The sequence below is a fragment of the Symphalangus syndactylus genome, chromosome 17, assembly GCF_028878055.3.
Source record: "Symphalangus syndactylus isolate Jambi chromosome 17, NHGRI_mSymSyn1-v2.1_pri, whole genome shotgun sequence".
Lineage (NCBI taxonomy): Eukaryota > Metazoa > Chordata > Mammalia > Primates > Hylobatidae > Symphalangus > Symphalangus syndactylus.
The window spans coordinates 24,821,558-24,839,950 of record NC_072439.2 but is presented as its reverse complement, the minus strand read 5'-3'; the positions used below and the strand labels follow the sequence as shown (position 1 = coordinate 24,839,950).

The 18,393-nt window shown below is 39.3% G+C and overlaps 1 protein-coding gene across 22 annotated transcripts in view; it reads left to right on the top strand.

Moving 5' to 3' along the window:
• ZNF420 (zinc finger protein 420) overlaps positions 1-18,393 on the top strand; it is a 114,152-nt gene that overhangs the window by 73,768 nt on the left and 21,991 nt on the right. For 16 of the 22 annotated variants that reach the window (XM_055247859.2, XM_055247860.2, XM_055247863.2 and 13 more), the window contains 2 exons: positions 3,622-3,710; positions 5,546-5,672. The exons of 1 other annotated variant lie outside the window; for it this stretch is intronic. In XM_055247859.2, the coding sequence (XP_055103834.1) occupies positions 3,702-3,710; positions 5,546-5,672 (136 nt within the window). In that variant the 5' untranslated portion in view covers positions 3,622-3,701. Of the gene's footprint in view, positions 1-3,621; positions 3,711-5,541; positions 5,673-12,745; positions 12,831-18,393 lie in introns of those variants that run through there. 5 more of the 22 variants (XM_055247874.2, XM_063621265.1, XM_063621263.1 and 2 more) reach the window with 3 other exon arrangements.

Below are 18,393 nucleotides of genomic sequence, written 5' to 3'. Positions count from 1 at the left end.
CTGGTTTATTTTGATGACCTTTCCATACGCAGTTGTTAATGAAGAGTCTGACTCTTGCTAAAATTCTATGTGTGGGCTCTCAGGCTCCACCAGGTCATTCCTGGCAGGCCACACAGGGGAAAGCTGGCCTCCCCGCAGCAGACTTGGTGCACATCTAGTGCATTGTAGTCTCTAAAGGGAGTTGCAGTGCAGGACTCAGGCCTCCCAGACCAGCCATGCTGTGTGTGTTTACATTCCTAACCCAGTCACCTCCATTAGGAGGCCTCTTTATCAGGTGCCTCTGCCAAGAGGACATCCTAATCTAGGGGAGAGGGGAAACCTTGAAGACACTTTTTTTCCCACTCTTAGTACTCAGTAGTTTTCATTTTTTTCTTTATTTCTTTTTTCTTTCTTTTCTTTTTTTTTTTTTTTAACATATTTTTGGAGACAGGGTATTGCTCTGTCGCCCAGACTGGAGTGTAGTGGCGTGATCATAGCTCATTGCAGCCTTGAACTCCTGGACAGTTCAAGCAATCCTCCTGCCTCAGCCTCCCAAGTAGCTAGGACTACAGGTTTGCACCACAATGCCTGGCTGATGTTTTATTATTATTATTATTATTTTGTAGAGACAGATTGTTGTTATGTTGCCTAGGCTGGTCTCAAACTTCTGTCCTCAAGCAATCTTCCTGCCTAGGCCTCCCCAAGTGCTGGAGTTGCTTACAGGCATGAGCTACCGTGCCCGGCCAGGCCTCACTACTTTTTCACTCTTAGCCCTTCCCTTGTCTTCTTGTCCCCTGGTCCCAGTTCATAAAATGAATGACAGGAGCTTTTTGTTCTGCATTCCCTTAGCAGTGAGATGACTCACTTCTGCACTGATCCACATTTGCACTGATCTGCCTGACCGTCTCTGACCCTCTCCAGGTGCTGTTTCATGGTTGGGGTTGGGGGAGTGAAACAGTGGAGTACTCAGCGCTTTCTCTGGGTTAGCCTCTTAAATTAAGTGACTACTAAGTGATTAAAGGCTGGTTGTGTTAATCACTTATTCCAACACCTTGCAGCTCAGTTCTCTTCAGCCCAGCTTAGCTTTTGGTAAGTGGGTGTGGTATTCTACTAATATGTATTAACTTGGCTAAGGTACTTGTTATGGTGGTATATAAATCCTCTATATTGTTATCGATTTTATTGTCTACTTGTTCTGTCAGTTACTGAGCAAAAGATTTTAAAATTCCCAACTCTGATTGTGGGTTTGTCTCTTTCTTCCTTTAGTTCTGTCAATTTTTGCTTCACACATTTTGAAGCTTTGTTGTTAAATCTCTACATCTGGATTGCTATCTTCTTGATGAGTTGATCCTCCTTATTGCTAGTATTTCTCTTTATCTTGAAGTCTATTTTGTCTTATACTAATATAGGCATACAAGCTTTCTTGTGATTAGAGTTTGTATGGTGTATCTTCCCATTTTACTTTTAGCCCATCTTTATATTTAAAATGTGCTTCTTGTAAAGAGCATGTAGTTGGAACTTGTGTTTTTATTTTGTCTTGATACTGTCTTTTTATTGGAATGGTTGAACTATTTTTAATACAATTTAGTTTGAGCTCTGCCATAGATGGGAGCATCCATAGGTGGCTCTTAAGAAGAGCTTAGGGCCACTTGTGGTGGCTCATACCTATAATCCCATCACTTTGGGAGGCTGAGGCAAGAGGATTGCTTGAGGCCAGGAGTTCAAGACCAGCCTGGGCAATGTAGCAAAACCCCATCCCAACAAAAAAAGTAAAAATTAGCTGGGTATGATGGCACATGCCTGCAGTCCTAGCTACTTCGAAGGCTGAGGTAGGAGGATTACTTGAGCCTAGGGGTTCAAGGTTACAGTAAGCTATGATCATGCCACTGCACTCCAGCTTGGTTGACAGAGTGAGACCCCGTCTCAAAAAAAAAAAAAAATTAAAAATAAAGAGCTTTGCACTTTTTTGGAGTTTAGGTCTTTTAAATTTGTGCCCTCAGCTCTCTGATGAATTTAAAAGAAATTATGATTTTTCATCTTATCTGAATTATTTTTAGGTTGTTAGGATGGGCACAAGTATCTCTTGCAGAAATCTATATGCTGAAGAAGTCGAATTTTCAATTAAAAATGTATTGAGTACCTATATCAATGATTCTCTGCAGAGGCAGTTATTCTCCCTAGAGGGTGTTTTGGAAATATATCTAGGTACTGTTGAATGTTAAAGTAACTGGGTTGTGGGTAAAGACTTCTAGCTTTTTTGTTTGTTTGTTTGAGACGGAGTCTTGCTCTGTCGCCCAGGCTGGAGTGCAGTGGCGCGATCTCGGCTCACTGCAAGCTCCGCCTCCCGGGTTCACGCCAGTCTCCTGCCTCAGCCTCCCGAGTTGATGGAACTACAGGCACCCGCCACCACGCCCAGCTAATTTTTTGTATTTTTAGTAAAGACGGAGTTTCACCATGTTAGCCAGGATGGTCTTGATCTCCTGACTTCATTATCCGCCCGCCTTGGCTTCCCAAAGAGCTGGGATTACAGGCGTGAGCCACTGCACCCGGCCGATTTCTAGCTTTTGAAGGAGTGAGGTCCCGGATCTAGGTTAGAGATTACCCAACTTTTTCTGTAAAGGGCTAGACATTTCACATGGCTTTGCGGGCCACATGGTCTCTGTTGCAACTCTTCAGCTCTGCTGCTGCAGTGTGAAAGTAGCCAAAGGCACTACATAACTGAATGAGTATGGACGTATTCCAGTAAAACTTTATTTACAAAACTAGTTGCTAGACAGTAGTTTGCCAACTTATGATTTAGTTGTCCATCAGTGCATAACAAAAAATTGCCTGTGATTTGCAAAATTGAGAACCGTACCTGGAAAAAATGTGTTTATAATTATCCGGGTCTGGAATCTCTTACATAATGCATTTTGTGCATGACTTTTTCAATTTGCTGAATTTATCTACTTTCCTATTATTGGATGGTTTTACTATTAACTGTATCTTCCAGGAATGCAACCATGATTTGATTGAGAAAAAGGCTGTACTTTGCTTAAGAAATTTACTGAGATTTTTTTAAACCATTTCGAAAAGTTACAGTATTGATGCAATGCTAATTGTGATATTTGTCTTGCCCATAGCAAATATGTATAGAAACCTCCACTTATAGATAATGCATTTCTATTTATTCTATACGTACACATGAACACACATATATTTAACCTTTATTTCAAAATGTCAAATATAAAAGGTGTCAACAATAGTTACATATTGTCATTTTATAAGTTTAAATTTCTTCATTATAAGTAATTGTAAGCATAAGCATTTAATTATTTGTGCCTTCTAATGTAGTTGTGTATGATCATAAATATATTGAAATATTAAGTTGTTCATTATCTCCATTTTTGACATCTATAGATGTGTTGTTATTACCTATGAGTTTCATTTCAGAAGCGGTAGAGATGTCGTTATATTTTCTTTTTGTATGTAGAAAGCATTGAGTTTGATCAAATTAAGAACCACAACATATATCTGTCCCCCTTAGTGTGTGTTTTGGGGGTGAGAGAAACAGGAAGAAAACAACAACAAAGATAATTCTGACTGAATCATTTGTTACTTTGCAAAACACCTGGTCTCACGGTTCTGCTTTCTCCTCCGTAGCTCTGCATTCTCCAGACTCTGTGCTTTCTTAAGATAGGAACCCAGAAGAGGACTGATCATTTCTTACAGCTCTAAAAACCATGGCTCGGGTAAATTGGAGTTTCTTTGTGCTCTCTTCACTTACTTTTTTACAGAGTATGTGTGTGTTTGTATTCCTTATTCCTGAAGCTTCATTCCTAACTGACCTCACTCAGGAATATGCTCCTCAGTTTGTCCCATTCTGATAAGTGATAGTGTCTTCCCTAAGTGTGTCTTTATAATCTAACCTTTAGTCACATACTTACTCAACAATCCGTTCAGCATCTTTGACTAGGAACACTGATCTAACAAAAGCAGAGTTCCCTGATTTCATAAGGTGGAGGAGGATGTTAAATGGCACCACACATGAAAACCTTTTGAACTTCTCTTTAGATCTGAGTTCCCAGGTAGACAAGACAGGAGTTGGTCTTGACTGGGATCACTCTCAATATGTGGCAAGAGCTCATGCTTTATGAGTTTTTAAGATTAGGAAGATGATTAGGGACTGAATACAGAGAGATCAGGGATCTTCCCGAGGAACATATAATTTAATATGGATCAATTTGAAATTCGACATTATGTGCTGGTCTTTAATGTATAAATTTGGGTTTTTTCACCTTTCTATTATTTAGAATGATGAAAAGTTACATTTACGGATGAATGGTAAATATGATCATAGTGAAGATGATCATTCAGCAGCAGTTGTTAAGAATAATAAACTCTGAGAACCAAGAAATACTTACAAGATTTTTACAACCTAAAATGTTAGCAAATATGAGCACTTATTAAGTCAGATATATTTATTATATGGAGCTATTCCGTAGCCTATAAAATATTTACTAAATTATTGATGACAAGGAAAATGTTTATGATATAGTACTCTGATCTAACGGTGAATCTGGAGCTTCAATAAATTCTTTAATTTTGTACAAATCTTATTTTATAAGGTTTTACAGAAAAATTTTCCCAGTTATTTTGTTTATTCCTTAAATAGTGAAGAGAGAAACTTACATTTATTGAGAATGTATAATACACAACATACATATTGTATAGAATGCTTGTGTATGCTACTTCTTTTAATTGGGACATTGCATTTACTTTATTCCCAGACTTATCTGTAAAGTAAGATGTTCTATATGCAGAAAACACGTATAGCAGGCCAGGTGCAGTGGCTCACACCTATAATCCCAGCACTTTGGGAGGCCTAAGCAGGAGTGTCCCTTAGGCCAGGAATTCAAGACTAGCCTGGGCAACATAACAAGACCCCTGTCTCTACAAAAAAATTTGAAAATTATCAGGGCACAGTGGCATGTACTGCGGTCTCAACTACTCAGGAGAATGAGACAGGATCACTTAAGCCCAGGAGTTCGAGGCTGCAGTGAGCTATGATGGCGCCACTGCTCTCCAGCCTGGGTGACAGAGTGAGACCCTGTCTCCAAAACAACAACAAAACTATAGCAATAGGAATAATCAGGAACATAGTTGTACTTTTCAGCCCATGTGCTCTGTTGCTTCCTTTGTGGAGGGTTCCCCTTCATCTCCCTCTCCATTGAAAAAGTATTTTTTTGGCCGGGCACGGTGGCTCATGCCTGTAATCCCAGCACTTTAGGAGGTCGAGGCGGGCAAATCACAAGGTCGGGAGTTCGAGACTAGCCTGGCCAAGCTGATGAAACCTTATTTCTACTAAAAATACAAAAATTAGCTCGGCGCAGTGGCAGGTGCCTGTAATCCCAGCTACTCAGGTGGCTGAGGCAGGAGAATTGCTTGAACCTGGGAGGCAGAGGTTATAGTGTGCCAAGATTGTGCCACTGCACTTCAGCCTGGGTGACAGAGCAAGACTCCATCTCAAAAAAAAAAAAAAGCATTTTTTTAATTTCCAAAACTGACATTTTGTTTGTTGTTTCAGAAATTAGTGATGTTCAGGGATGTTGCCATTGACTTCTCTCAGGAAGAGTGGGAATGCCTGGACTCTGCTCAGAGAGATTTGTATAGAGATGTGATGTTGGAGAACTATAGCAACTTGGTATCACTAGGTAAGGAATCTGGCCTTCATATTTCAGGATCTACCTTTGGAATGGCTGCTTTCTCTGCTGTTATCTCAAGGTTCCTTTTTAAGTAATTAACTGAATTTCTTATTCTTTTCAAAGGAGGAGTTTGAAATTACTGGAAGTAGACATGGTTTCTGAGGGCACCTTTATCTTTTCCATCCTTCAAAAAGCCTTACCAATGCCTTCTAATACCATCTTCCTTGATGATCAAAGGGCTAAATTTGAAGTTTGGGATACTTGGAATATTGGCAGATAAAACAGCCTATACATTGTTACACTTTAGATCTGCTAAAGGAGCTCTAAATAATTCACAGGCCCAGTCACATATTTAAAAAATAGATGCAGAGATGTATGTTTTTTCTGATAAAAGAGTTTACATCATTTGTATAGTGATAGAGTGGATCAATGCATTTCACCAACAACTCAAATGAACATAACCCATTAATTAGAACAAACACATTGTCTTATGTGTGCTTGGTAGTTGAATATTACATATTAAGAACTTTGGGCTGGGCTCGGTGGCTCACGCCTGTAATCCCAGCACTTTAGAAGGCCAAGGTGTGTAGATCACCTGAGGTCAGGAGTTCAAGACTAGCCTGGCCAACATGGCGAAACCCCATCTCCACTAAAAATACAAAAATTTAGCTGGGCATGGTGGTGTGTGCCTATAATCCCAGTTACTCAGGAGATTGAGGGAGGAGAATCGCTTGAACCCGTGAGGTGGAGGTTGCAGTGAGCTGAGATCATGTTATTGTACTCCAGCCTGGGTGACAGAGCGAGACTCCATCTCAAAAAAAAAAAAAAAAAAAAAAGAACTTTGCATTGGACGTTGAATGAATATGCTAGAATCATCTTTTATTGTAAAATAGTTGAGGGGGAACCTGTGATTGTCTAAGAAACTTTATTGTTTTCTTCTGTAGTATTTTTATATGAAACAAAATCCATATCAATTACAACTTTAATAAGTGATTTTCCAACCTAGATGATAACTTTATTCCTTGTGCTGGAATAAACTGTCTCTTGCCTCTTCCTTCCTTTCTCCTCTGAAGACTTTAGGAAGTCAATGATTAATACATGTCCCTAGAGGACCCAAGTTCTGTGGGAAAAAAAACCTATGACTTGAGGAGAAAAGCAAGGGTCTTTCACCATGATCTTCCTAAAGACTCTTACCTAATTTCTACTGCCTCCTTTCCCTGTTGGTCTTTTATTATAATTCTTCCCACTTTCAAAAGAGGGAAATGGTTGGCCGGGCGCAGTCTTATATGTGCTTGGTAGTTGAATATTACATATTAAGAACTTTGGGCTGGGCACGGTGGCTCACGCCTGTAATCCCAACACTTCGGGAGGCCGAGGCGGGTGGATCACCTGAGGTCGGGAGTTCGAGACCAGCCTGACCAACATGGAGAAACCCCGTCTCTACTAAAAATACAAAAAATTAGCCAAGCATGGTGACACATGCCTGTAATCCCAGCTACTCGGGAGGCTGAGGCAGGAGAATCGCTTGAACCTGGGAGGCGGAGGTTGTGGTGAGCCAAAATCGTGCCATTGCACTCCAGCCTGGGCAAGAAGAGCGAAACACGGTTTCAAAAAAATAAAATAAAACAAAAGAGAGAATAGCTCTTCCTCTTCCACAGTGACAACACTTTTATGTAAACTTGGGAGTCAATTCCTTTCCAGATTGTTTCTTTAAATTTAGACTTACCATCTTTATTCTTTAATATATTCATTTATCCAAAATATGTTTATTGAAGGCCTATTCTCTGCCAAGGACTATAGTAACCATTGGGGAAATAATGGTCTAGTTAAGGTTCTTACTCTGCTGAAACACTTTCTTGTGGGAGAAATACAAAATACATAAGGAAACAAAATTATATGTATATGTGTGTGTATGTATATACATATGTATGCATTTAATAAAAATATAACAACAGGTAGTGATAAGCAGTACAAATAAAGGTAAAGAAAGGTAGGCAAATAAAGAATAATGGGCGGTTGGAATGGCCTATTTTAGATTGGTAGATTTTGGAAAATCCTCTCTGAAGAAGTAATATTTGAACAAAAACTTAACTAAAGTAAGGGCATGAGTCAAGCCATATCTGGGAGAGCAGTGTAAAGGCCTTGGGATGGGTATTAACTTCATAAGAGGAACAGAGAAACATTATGTCTAGGGAAAAGTGAATATTAGAATAATAAGAAAGACGATTAGGCAATGGGAAAAAAAAGACTGAAATTTTATTCTCTAAGGTGGTGCCTTCTGACTCCCATCTAAAGCAACTGCAAATCTCCAGAGGAAAGTAAGAGGCCTTTAGAATTCTCGTAAGTTAAGATCAACAAAAGGTGAACTCATAAAGATCATCAAACCCACAGAGAAATAGGTCACAGATGAGTGACAGGTAATCTGAAGAAACAACATATTACATGGCAAAATCTTTACATAGTAGAATGATTAGATGTAGCTATAAGCTAGTGGTGATAGTTTAAAGAAATAAAGAAATTAAACCACAAAAATGATGACTAATAGATTTTCATAAAGGGACAGATTTGAAAGAAAACCAAATAGATAATTTTAAAGGTTCTATTTAGTTCTTTTTAAAAATAATCATTAAAAGATTGATAAATTTGGCTACATGAAAATTACTCTATCAAAAGACATTATAAAGACAGTAAAAGACAAGCCATGAATTGGGTAGAGATACTTGCACTGCATATAGACAACAAGGAAATTAGTATCAGAATAGAAAAAACTTCTACAGATTGATAAGAACAAGATAAATAACAATACTGAAAAATTTGATAAGAGATATCTATTGGCAGTTCAAGGGGAAAAAAATGCAAATTAGGCTGGCGTGGTGGCTCACGCCTGTAATTCCAGCACTTTGGGAGGCTGAGGCGGGTGGATCACTTGAGGCCAGGAGTTCGAGACCAGCCTGGCCAACGTGGGGAAGCCCCATCTCTACTAAAAATACAAAAATTAGCTGGGCGTGGTGGCAGGCGCTTGTAATCCCAGCTACTCGGGAGGCTGAGGCAGGAGAATCGCTTGAACCTAGGAGGCGGAGGTTGCAGTGAGCCAAGATCGTGCCACTGCACTCCAGCCTGGGCGACAGAGGGAGACTCCATCTCAAAAAAAAAAAAAAAAAGCAAATTAAAACCACAATGATATAATTATTTCACATGCTGTAAATTGCAAAAATTAAGATGCTTGACAGTACCAGGCATTCTCAAGATTTGGAGGCAGAAGTGCACTATATCTTGATATTCACAATAGCCAAAAAGTGGGAACAACCCAAATGTCCATCAACTAATGAATGGATAAAATGTCGTATTTTCTTACAACGAAATATTATTCAGCAATAAAAAGGAATGAAGTTCTGATACATGCTTTAACATGGATGAACCTTGGAAACATGCTATAAAGAAATACCTGAGGCTGGGCCGGGCGCGGTGGCTCACGCCTGTAATCCCAGCACTTTGGGAGGCCGAGGTGGGCGGAAAAGGAGGTCAGGAGATCGAGACCTTCCTGGCTAACACCGTGAAGCCCCGTCTCTACTAAAAATACAAAAAGAAATTAGTCAGGCATGGTAGAGGGCGTCTGTAGTTCTAGCTACTCGGGAGGCTGAGGCAGGAGAATGGCGTGAACCCGGGAGGCGGAGCTTGCAGTGAGCCGAGATCTCGCCACTGCACTCCAGCCTGGGCGACAGAGCAAGACTGTCTCAAAACAAAAACAAAAACAGAAATACCTGAGGCTGAGTAATTTATAATGAAAAGAGATTTACTTAGCTTATGCTTCTGGAGGCTGTACGAGCATAGCACTAGTGTCTGCTTGGCTTCTGGTGAGGCCCAAGAAGCTTTTAGTCATGGTGGAAGGGAAGGGGAGTCAGTGTGTCACTGGCAAGAGAGGGAGCAAGAGAGAGAGGAGGAAGTTCCAGCCTCTTTTAAACAACAAGATCTCGCGTGAACTCATAGCGTAAGAACTCACGACGGAGTCTTGCTCTGTCGCCCAGGCTAGAGTGCAATGGCCCGATCTTGGCTCACTGCAGTTTCCTCCTTGGCTCAAGCGATTCTCCTGCCTCAGCCTCCTGAGCAGCTGGGATTACAGGCACCTGCCACCACACCCAGCTAATTTTTGTATTTTTAATAGAGATGTATTTCACCATGTTGGCCAGACTGGTCTCAAACTCCTGACCTCGTGATCCACCCACCTCGGCCTCCCAAAGTGCTGAGACTACAGGCGTGAGCCACCACACCCGGCCAAGAACTCACTCTTTACCACAAAGATGGCACGAAGCTATTCATGAGGGATCCACCCCCATGATCCAGACACCTCCCACCAAGCCCCATCTCTTGGCACTGGGGATTACATTCAACATTAGATTACATCAACATGAGATTTGGAGGGGACAAACATCCCAACTATATCCCATGCCAAGTGAAAGAAGCCAAATACAGACACTGCATATTATATGATTGCGTTTATATGAAATGTCCTCAACAGGCAAATCTATACTGACAGAAAGTAGTTACTGGTTACCCAGCACTGGGGATGGGGAAGAGGTAGAACGGATGGAGAATGAGGAGTGGGGAGATGAGAAGTGACTGTTAATGAGCACAGACAGCATTTATTTTGGGGGTGAAAAAATGTTTAAAAATTAGATTGTTGTGATTGTTGCACAACTCAATGGGTATACTAAAAGCCATTGAATTGTGCAGAAATAATATGGAAATGGTTGCCAAACTTGTGTGTACTTTAGAAATAGCTATGGTCTTTTAAAAAATTCCACAGCCCAGGTCACACCCCAGACCAATTAAATAATAATCTCCAGGCATGGTACACAAGTATCATTATTTTTTGAAATTTTCTAGGTTTTTCAAATGTTTAGCCGTGTTTGATAACCACTGCACAGTGGTATTATCTGAGAATTTTTTTTAATTGAATGTTCACTCCATTTAATTTATTACCAAAACACTTGGATTTATTTATCCTCTATGCTTTTTGTTTCCTCTTTTTATCTTATGGGCTTAAAAAATTTCTCCCTCATTAATCAGGGTGGATACAATCTTGTTTTATTTTTTGCAACTCCATTATCCCCCTTGTTTTATTTGGAAAACATACAGTATTTATATATTTTTAGAAGTTATCTTTAAATTTTATCATATGTACCTAATTCCTTTTAATGTCAATGATATTTTATAGTTTTTATTCATTGTAATTGTGTCTGAAAAATTATATATTTAATGGACATTATATATTTTGATGGATACTAAAACATATTTATTCAGTCCACATACAATATTTGGTTTCCATATTGCTTTGCAATAAACTTGCTCTATCTCCACCCCTAGGATTTCAAGGCCAGCAAGTTGAAAAACAGACATATAAATAATAGTATCTACCGTGAAATAAATTGTTAACCATTGTGGCAATTAGTTGAGGTTCTAAGGAGAGATAAGAAATTGACATCTCTATGTCAAATATATATTTTATTGTCACAGAATTCTTATCAGAAGTATACCAGCAATGTATACCTATTATATACTTTATCAATAGTGGCTATTATCACTTAGAAATATCTTTGTTGAGGCCAGGCATGGTGGCTCACTCCTGTAAACCCAGCACTTTGGGAGGCTAAGGCGGGCAGGATCACGAGGTCAAGAGATCAAGACCATCCTGGCCAACATGATGAAATCCCATCTCTACTAAATATACAAAAATTAGCTAGGTGTGGTGGCGCATGCCTGTAATCCCAGCTACTCAGGAGGCTGAGGCAGGAGAATCGCTTGAACCTGGGAGGCGGAGGTTGCAGTGAGCTGAGATCGCACCACCGCACTCCAGCCTGGCGATAGAGCAAGACTCTGTCTCAAAAAAAAAAAAAAAAAGGAAATATCTTTGTTGATTTGTAGATGAAAAACAGAAGAACATTTCTGCCATTGCCAGTGAATTTAAATACTTTGGGGGTATTTCTGCCTGTTTTGGTACTTTAATTATTATCATTATTGTTTGTGTCACTTTACAAATACATAATTTAGTGAAGTCTAAAATTCATGTCTAACTTTCCTTAAGATAACGTAAAGGATATTGGAGTGCTTTAACTTTGATCTATTTCTCCAATCTGGTATTGTTGTCTGGTATTTTACTTCTGTTCTTTTTTTAACGTACAAAATGGGCATTATTTTTGTTTCATAATGGCAATGTTTGCTTGTGGATTTGTTGATGTAATTATCTTTTATTTGTATGCTATTCCTCTTCCATTATACCTTCTGGGATATTTTATTTATCATGAAATACATTAGGGAAGGCTTATTGGTTTTTTTTTCTTCTTTTTTCTTTTCTTTTTTTTTTTTTGAGATAGGGTCTCGTTCTTGTTGCCCAGGCTGTAGTGCAGTGGCGCGACCTCGGCTCACTGCAACCTCCGCTTCCTGGGTTCAAGCAATTCTCCTACCTCAGCCTCCCCAGTAGCTGGGATTACAGGCACCTGCCACCATGCCCAGCTAATTTTTTTATTTTTAGTAGAGACGGGGTTTCGCCATGTTGGCCAGGCTGGTCTTGAACTCCTGACCTCAGGTGATCCACCTACCTCCACCTCCCAAAATGCTGGGATTACGGGTGTGAGCTACCACCCCCGGCCTGTCTTATTGTTAATAAATGCTCTAAGTGTTTATTTTTGTCATTGTTTTTTTTTTTTTTTTTGATACGGGGTCTCGCTCTTTCACCCAGCCGTGAGTGCAGTGGTGCAATCTCGGCTCACTGCAAGCTCCGCCTCCCAGGTTCACGCCATTCTCCTGCCTCAGCCCCCCAAGTAGCTGGGACTACAGGCGCCCGCCACTGCGCCCGGCTAATTTTTTGTATTTTTAGTAGAGACGGGGTTTCACCGTGTTAACCAGGATGGTCTCGATTTCCTGACCTCGTGATCCGCCCGCCTCGGCCTCCCAAAGTGCTGGGATTACAGGCGTGAGCCACCGCGCCCGACCCATTGTTGCAAAATAACCTTGTTTCACTGTCATTCTTGCCTGATGATTTAACTAGGTATAAAATTCTATACTAACAATTATTTTTTTCTCAGCACTCTGAAGATATTATTCCACTGTCCTCTGGCTTCTATTGTTGCTCTTGAGAAGTCTGCCATCTGTTTCATTGTTATTCCTTTTGTAAGTAATCTGTATTTTCTCTGGCTGCTTTTAAGATTTTTTTCTTAAAGATTTAAATGTAATTGATTATATTGTTTCACTTCTAGATGTTTGATGTTCTCCCCCTCTCCCAGATCTTTTTTTTTAACTGGTCCCTTTCTCATGGTTTTTATCTTATACTTTCATATATTTCCAGCACTTATGTGTCATACAACCCCAATTTCTGGGAAACAGGTCTAATTTTGCTGTTTCTTGTATCCATGGGGACTCTTGTGTAATGATGAATTATCCATAGCACTTTTTTTCTCCTTTTCTTTGAGAGTCCAGGTCAAGACTGAAAAGTCCCTTGTCATTTTCCTTTAAGGTTTGCTGGATTTGTTTTTCTTTCTCTGAACTTTATGTCTTGACTATTTCCAATTTTGTAAAGAGGTTTATTTGTAATCCCTGCTCTTTTGTGGAGGAAAGGTCTTGCCTGTTCAGTTTTTTCAGGCCATTAATATACAAACATCTAGGTAATTAAAATCAACAAATATCCCAAGGGTAACTGTAACTTCAGAGCATATTTATCCCCTCTACTTTCTGGTTCCTACTTCATTGTAGCACCCCTGGATCTTCTTTACTTTCTTTTATGCTTCACATACTTTTAAAAGGACATTTGTCATATTTTTCCAGTATTTATTGGTGTTTTTTTAAGAAATCGGATGTACCATTTACATATTAACAATATTGAATCCTTCTATTGTTGAACATGCTAAATCTGCTTTTCTTTTCATGGTTTTTTCTTTTTTTCTTTTTTTTTTTTGAGACGGAGTCTCGCTCTGTCGCCCAGGCTGGAGTGCAGTGGCGCAATCTCGGCTCACTGCAAGCTCTTTTTTTCTTTTTTGAGACAGAGTCTCGCTGTGTCACCTAGGCTGGAGTGCAGTGGCGTGATCTCAGCTCACTGCAACCTCCGACTCCCTGGTTCAAGCTATTCTCCTGCCTCAGCCTCCCAAGTAGCTGGGACTACAGGCAACTGCCACCACACCCAGATAATTTTTGTATTTTTAGTAGAGACAGGGTTTCACTATGTTGGCCAGGCTGGTCTTGAACTCTTGACCTTGTGATCTGCCTGCCTTGGCCTCCCAAAGTGCTGGGATTACTTTCATGGTTTTTTCTTAAAAGATCTTGCACATTTCTTAAGCAATTTCTCAGTACATTTTGTTTATAATATGAATAGGAATATTTTGTTCTGTAACATTTTCTAAATGGCTAATACTGATATATATTATGTATGAGAAAGTGTTGATTTCTATACATTGAAAATCTTATGGAAATATCTAATAGTTTTTCAGTGGATTATAGTGGATTTCTAGGTGGACAGTTTTGCTCTCTACATACAAAATGTGGTCTCTTCCTTTTCTGTTTGTACCTTTAAAAAAGGGCAACTATATTCAGTAGGACCCTGTAGCGGAATTTGAAAACAAATCATTCTTATATTTTCTCAAACTTTATTGGCAGTGTTTTTAATGTTTAACTATTAAATATATTTCTATAGGCATCTGGTAAATACTCTTAACTAGGTTTTTACCTAATTCCAGTTTTAGAGAACTTTTAATAACGGGTCTTAGAATATATTAAAAATTTTTTTGCATTTCTTGAAATCACGCTATTTTATTCTTTAAGTTCTTTGTGTGGGAAAGTGGACTCTGATGTTGAATTATTCCTGCATTTGTGGGATAAAGTTTATATGATCATGATGTGTTACCCTTAAATACACAGCTAGATACTATGTTCCTAATATTTTATTTTAAAATTTTACCTTTGTTTGTTCACGAGATTGGCTTACTTTTCCTAAGGTCATTTTTCAATGTTGTTATACGAGTTAATTTAACTTTGTAAAATGACTAGGGTAGATTACCATATTTTTATATGTTCAACAACAGTTATGTATGATTGGAATTATATATCCTTTTTTCTTTTTTTTTGAGACAGGGTCTCCCTCTGTCACTTAGGCTGGAGTGCAGTGGCCCGATAACAGCTCACTGCAGCCTCCACCTCCCTGAGCCCAGGTGATCCTAGTTGAGACTACAGGCACGTGCCACCATGCCTGGCTAATTTTTGTAGTTTTTGTAGAGATGAGGTTTTGCCACATTGCCCAGACTAGTCTCGAACTCCTGGGCTCAGGCAATCTACCTGCCTTGGCCTCTCAAAGTGCTGGGATTATGGGTGTAAGTCACCACACCCGGCCTATATATTCTTTAATGTTTGGATAATATTGCCAGTAAACCTACCAGTCACTGGAATCTATTGCTTTGAATATTAGATATAATAGGTACTATGACCAGCAGATACAAATGATCATCAGTCATAGGTATCTATTGCCTTTTAGGAGCACAGACACTGAGCTCAAATTTAAATTTTTTATGTGGTTATTGCTGTATATCAGTTATTATATCTTCATGGGTTATTTTTCATGTTTTTCATCTATTTCATCTGGTTCTAATTTACTGTTGCGTTGTTAATAGGTTTTTTTCATAAACACTTTTAAAAGTTTTATTTTATTTTTAGTTGACACATAATGCACATATTTATGGGCTACAGTGTGATGTGTTATACATATGTATATTGTGTAATTATCAAATCAGGATAATTAGCATATCTGTCACCTCAAACACTTGTCATTTCTTTGTGGTTAGGACATTCAAGATGCTCTCTTCTAGCTATTTGCAAGCATTCAGGACATTTTTGTTGACTATATAGTCACCTTATTGTGCAATAGTACATCAGAACTTATTTCTCCTATCTAACTATAACTTTGTACCCATAGACCAATCTCTTCCCAGCCACCCCCTCAGCATCTGGTAACCACTATTCTACTCTCTACTTATATGAGATCAACTTTTTTAGGTTCCACATATGAGTGAGATCATGTGATATTTGTCCTGTTCTTGGCATATTTCACTTAATATAATGTCTTCTAGCTTCATCCAAGTTGTCAAAAATAACAGGATTTTATTCATGTTTATAGGTGAATAGTATTCTATTCTGCATATATACCACATTTTTGAAAATTCATTTATCTTTTGATGGATGCTGAGTTCGAGTCCATGTTATTGCTATTGTGGATAGTGCTGCAGTAAACATGGGAATGCAGATGCCTCTTTGACATACTGATTTCATTTCCTTTGGATATATACCCAGTAGTTAGATTGTTGGATCATATGGTAGTTCTATGTTTACTTTTTTGAGAAACCTCCATACTATTTTCCATAATGGCTGTGCTAATTTACATTCCCACCAAGAGTATATAAGAGTTCCCCCTTTTTCCACATTTTTACCAGCATTTGTTATCTTTTGTCTTTTTAATAGCCATTCTAACAGCGGTGAGGTGATATCTGATTGTAGCTTTCATTTGCATTTCCCTATAATTAGTGATACTGAGCATTTTTTCATTTACCTGTTAGCCATTTGTATGTCTTAAGAAATGTCTGTTCAAATCTTTTGACTATTTTTTAATCAGATTATTTGTTTTTTTGCTGTTGAGGTGACTTTCTTATATATTCTTGGTATTAACGCCTTATTAGATGCATAGTTTGTGAATATTTTCTTCCATTCTGTAGGTTGTCTCTTTTTTGTTTGCTTTGAGATGGAGTCTCGCTCTGTCACTCAAGCTGGAGTGCAGTGGTGCAATCTCAGCTCACTACAACCTCCACCTGCCAGGTTCAAATGATTCTCTTGCCTCAGCCTCCCGAGTAGCTGGGACTACAGGTGCGTGCCACCACGCCTGGCTAATTTTTTGTATTTTTGGTAGAGACGGGGTTTCACTGTGTTAGCCACGATGGTCTCAATCTCCTGACCTTGTGATCTGCCCACCTCGGCCTCCCAAAGTGCTGGGATTATAGACGTGAGCCACCACGCCCAGCCTGTAGGTTGTCTCTTTACTCTCATTTCCTTTGCTGTACAGAAGCTTTTTACTTTGATGTAGTACGTTTATCTGTTTTTGCATTTGTCAGTGCTTTTGAGGTATTATTAAAAAATCCTTGCCCAGATCAATGTCTGTTTCCCTGTGTTTTCTTCTACTGGTTTCATAGTTTCCAGTCTTACATTTAAGTCTTTAATCCATTTTGAGTTGAGTGGTGAAATAGGGGTCTAGTTTCATTCTTTTGCAGGTGGCTATTCAGTTTTCCCAGCAACATTTACTGAAGAAAGTATCCTTTTCCCAATGTGTGTTCTTGGCCTTCTTGTTGAAAATCAGTTGGCTGCAAATACTTGGATTTTTTTTTTTCTGGGTTCTCTATCCTGTTCCATTGGTCTATGTGTCTGTTTTCATGCCAATACCATACTGTTTGGTTACTATTGTTTTGTAGTGTATTTTCAAGTCATGGAGTTTGATGCCTCCAGCTTTGTTCTTTTTGTACAAGATTGCTTTGGTGGCTTGGTGCAGTGGCTCACACCTGTAATCCTAACACTTTGGGAGACTGAGGCAAGTGGATCACCTGAGGCCAGGAGTTTGAGACCAGCCTGGCCAACATGGTGAAGCCCCATCTCTACTAAAAATACAAAAAATTAGCTGGGCGTGGTGGCGGGCGTCTGTAATCCCAGCTACTCAGGAGGCTGAGGCAGGAGAATCACGTGAACCTGGGAGGTGAAGGTTGCAGTGAGCTGAGAGTGTGCTGTTGCACTCCAGCCTGGGTGACAAGAGCAAAACTCCATCTCAAAAAAAAAAAATTGCTTTGGCTGTTTGGGGACTTTTGTGGTTCCATATGAATTTTAGGATTATTCTTTGTATTTCTGTGCAAAGTGTCAATTGGTGGTATTTTGACAGGGATTGCATAGCATTTGTAGATTGTTTTGGGTAGTATGGACATTTTAACAATGTTAATTCTTCTGATCCATGAACATGGAAAATATTTCCGCTTAATAGTTTCCTCTTTAATTTCTTTTGTCAATGTTTGTAGTTTTCATTGTAAAACTCTTGCCTCTTTGGTTAAATTTATTCCTTGTTTTTTTTTTTTTTTTGCTATCTATCATAAATGGGATTGATTTCCTTTTCACAGTTTCCTGTTGGCCTATGGAAATGCTACTTATTTTTGTACATTGATTTTGTCAGTCATTAGCACCTTATTTTGTTCATTTGATGAGCTCATATTTTCCTGAATGTTCTTGATGTTTATGGACCCGTGATGTCTGCGCACTGGGCAATTTATTCAAGAGTTTGCAGGCCAGAACCTGGTGTCTCACGCCGGTAATCCCAGCACTTTGGGAAGTTGAGGCGGGTGGATCACCTGAGGTCAGGAGTTCGAGACCAGCCTGACCAATATGGTGAAACCCCATCTCTACTAAAAATACAAAAATTAGCTGGCCATGGTGGTGTGTGCCTGTAGTCCCAGCTACTCAGGAGGCTGAGACAGGAGAATTGCTTGAACCCCGGAGGCAGAAGTTGCAGTGAGCTGAGATCATGCCACTGCACTCCAGACTGGGCAGCAGAGCAAGACTCCATCTCAATCAATCAGTCAGTCAATCAAGTTCGCAGTCTGGCTTTGTTTGTGCCCATTCTTCTTCCAAAGGCCTTCCAGACATTGTAAACAGACTATCTGTTGTATTC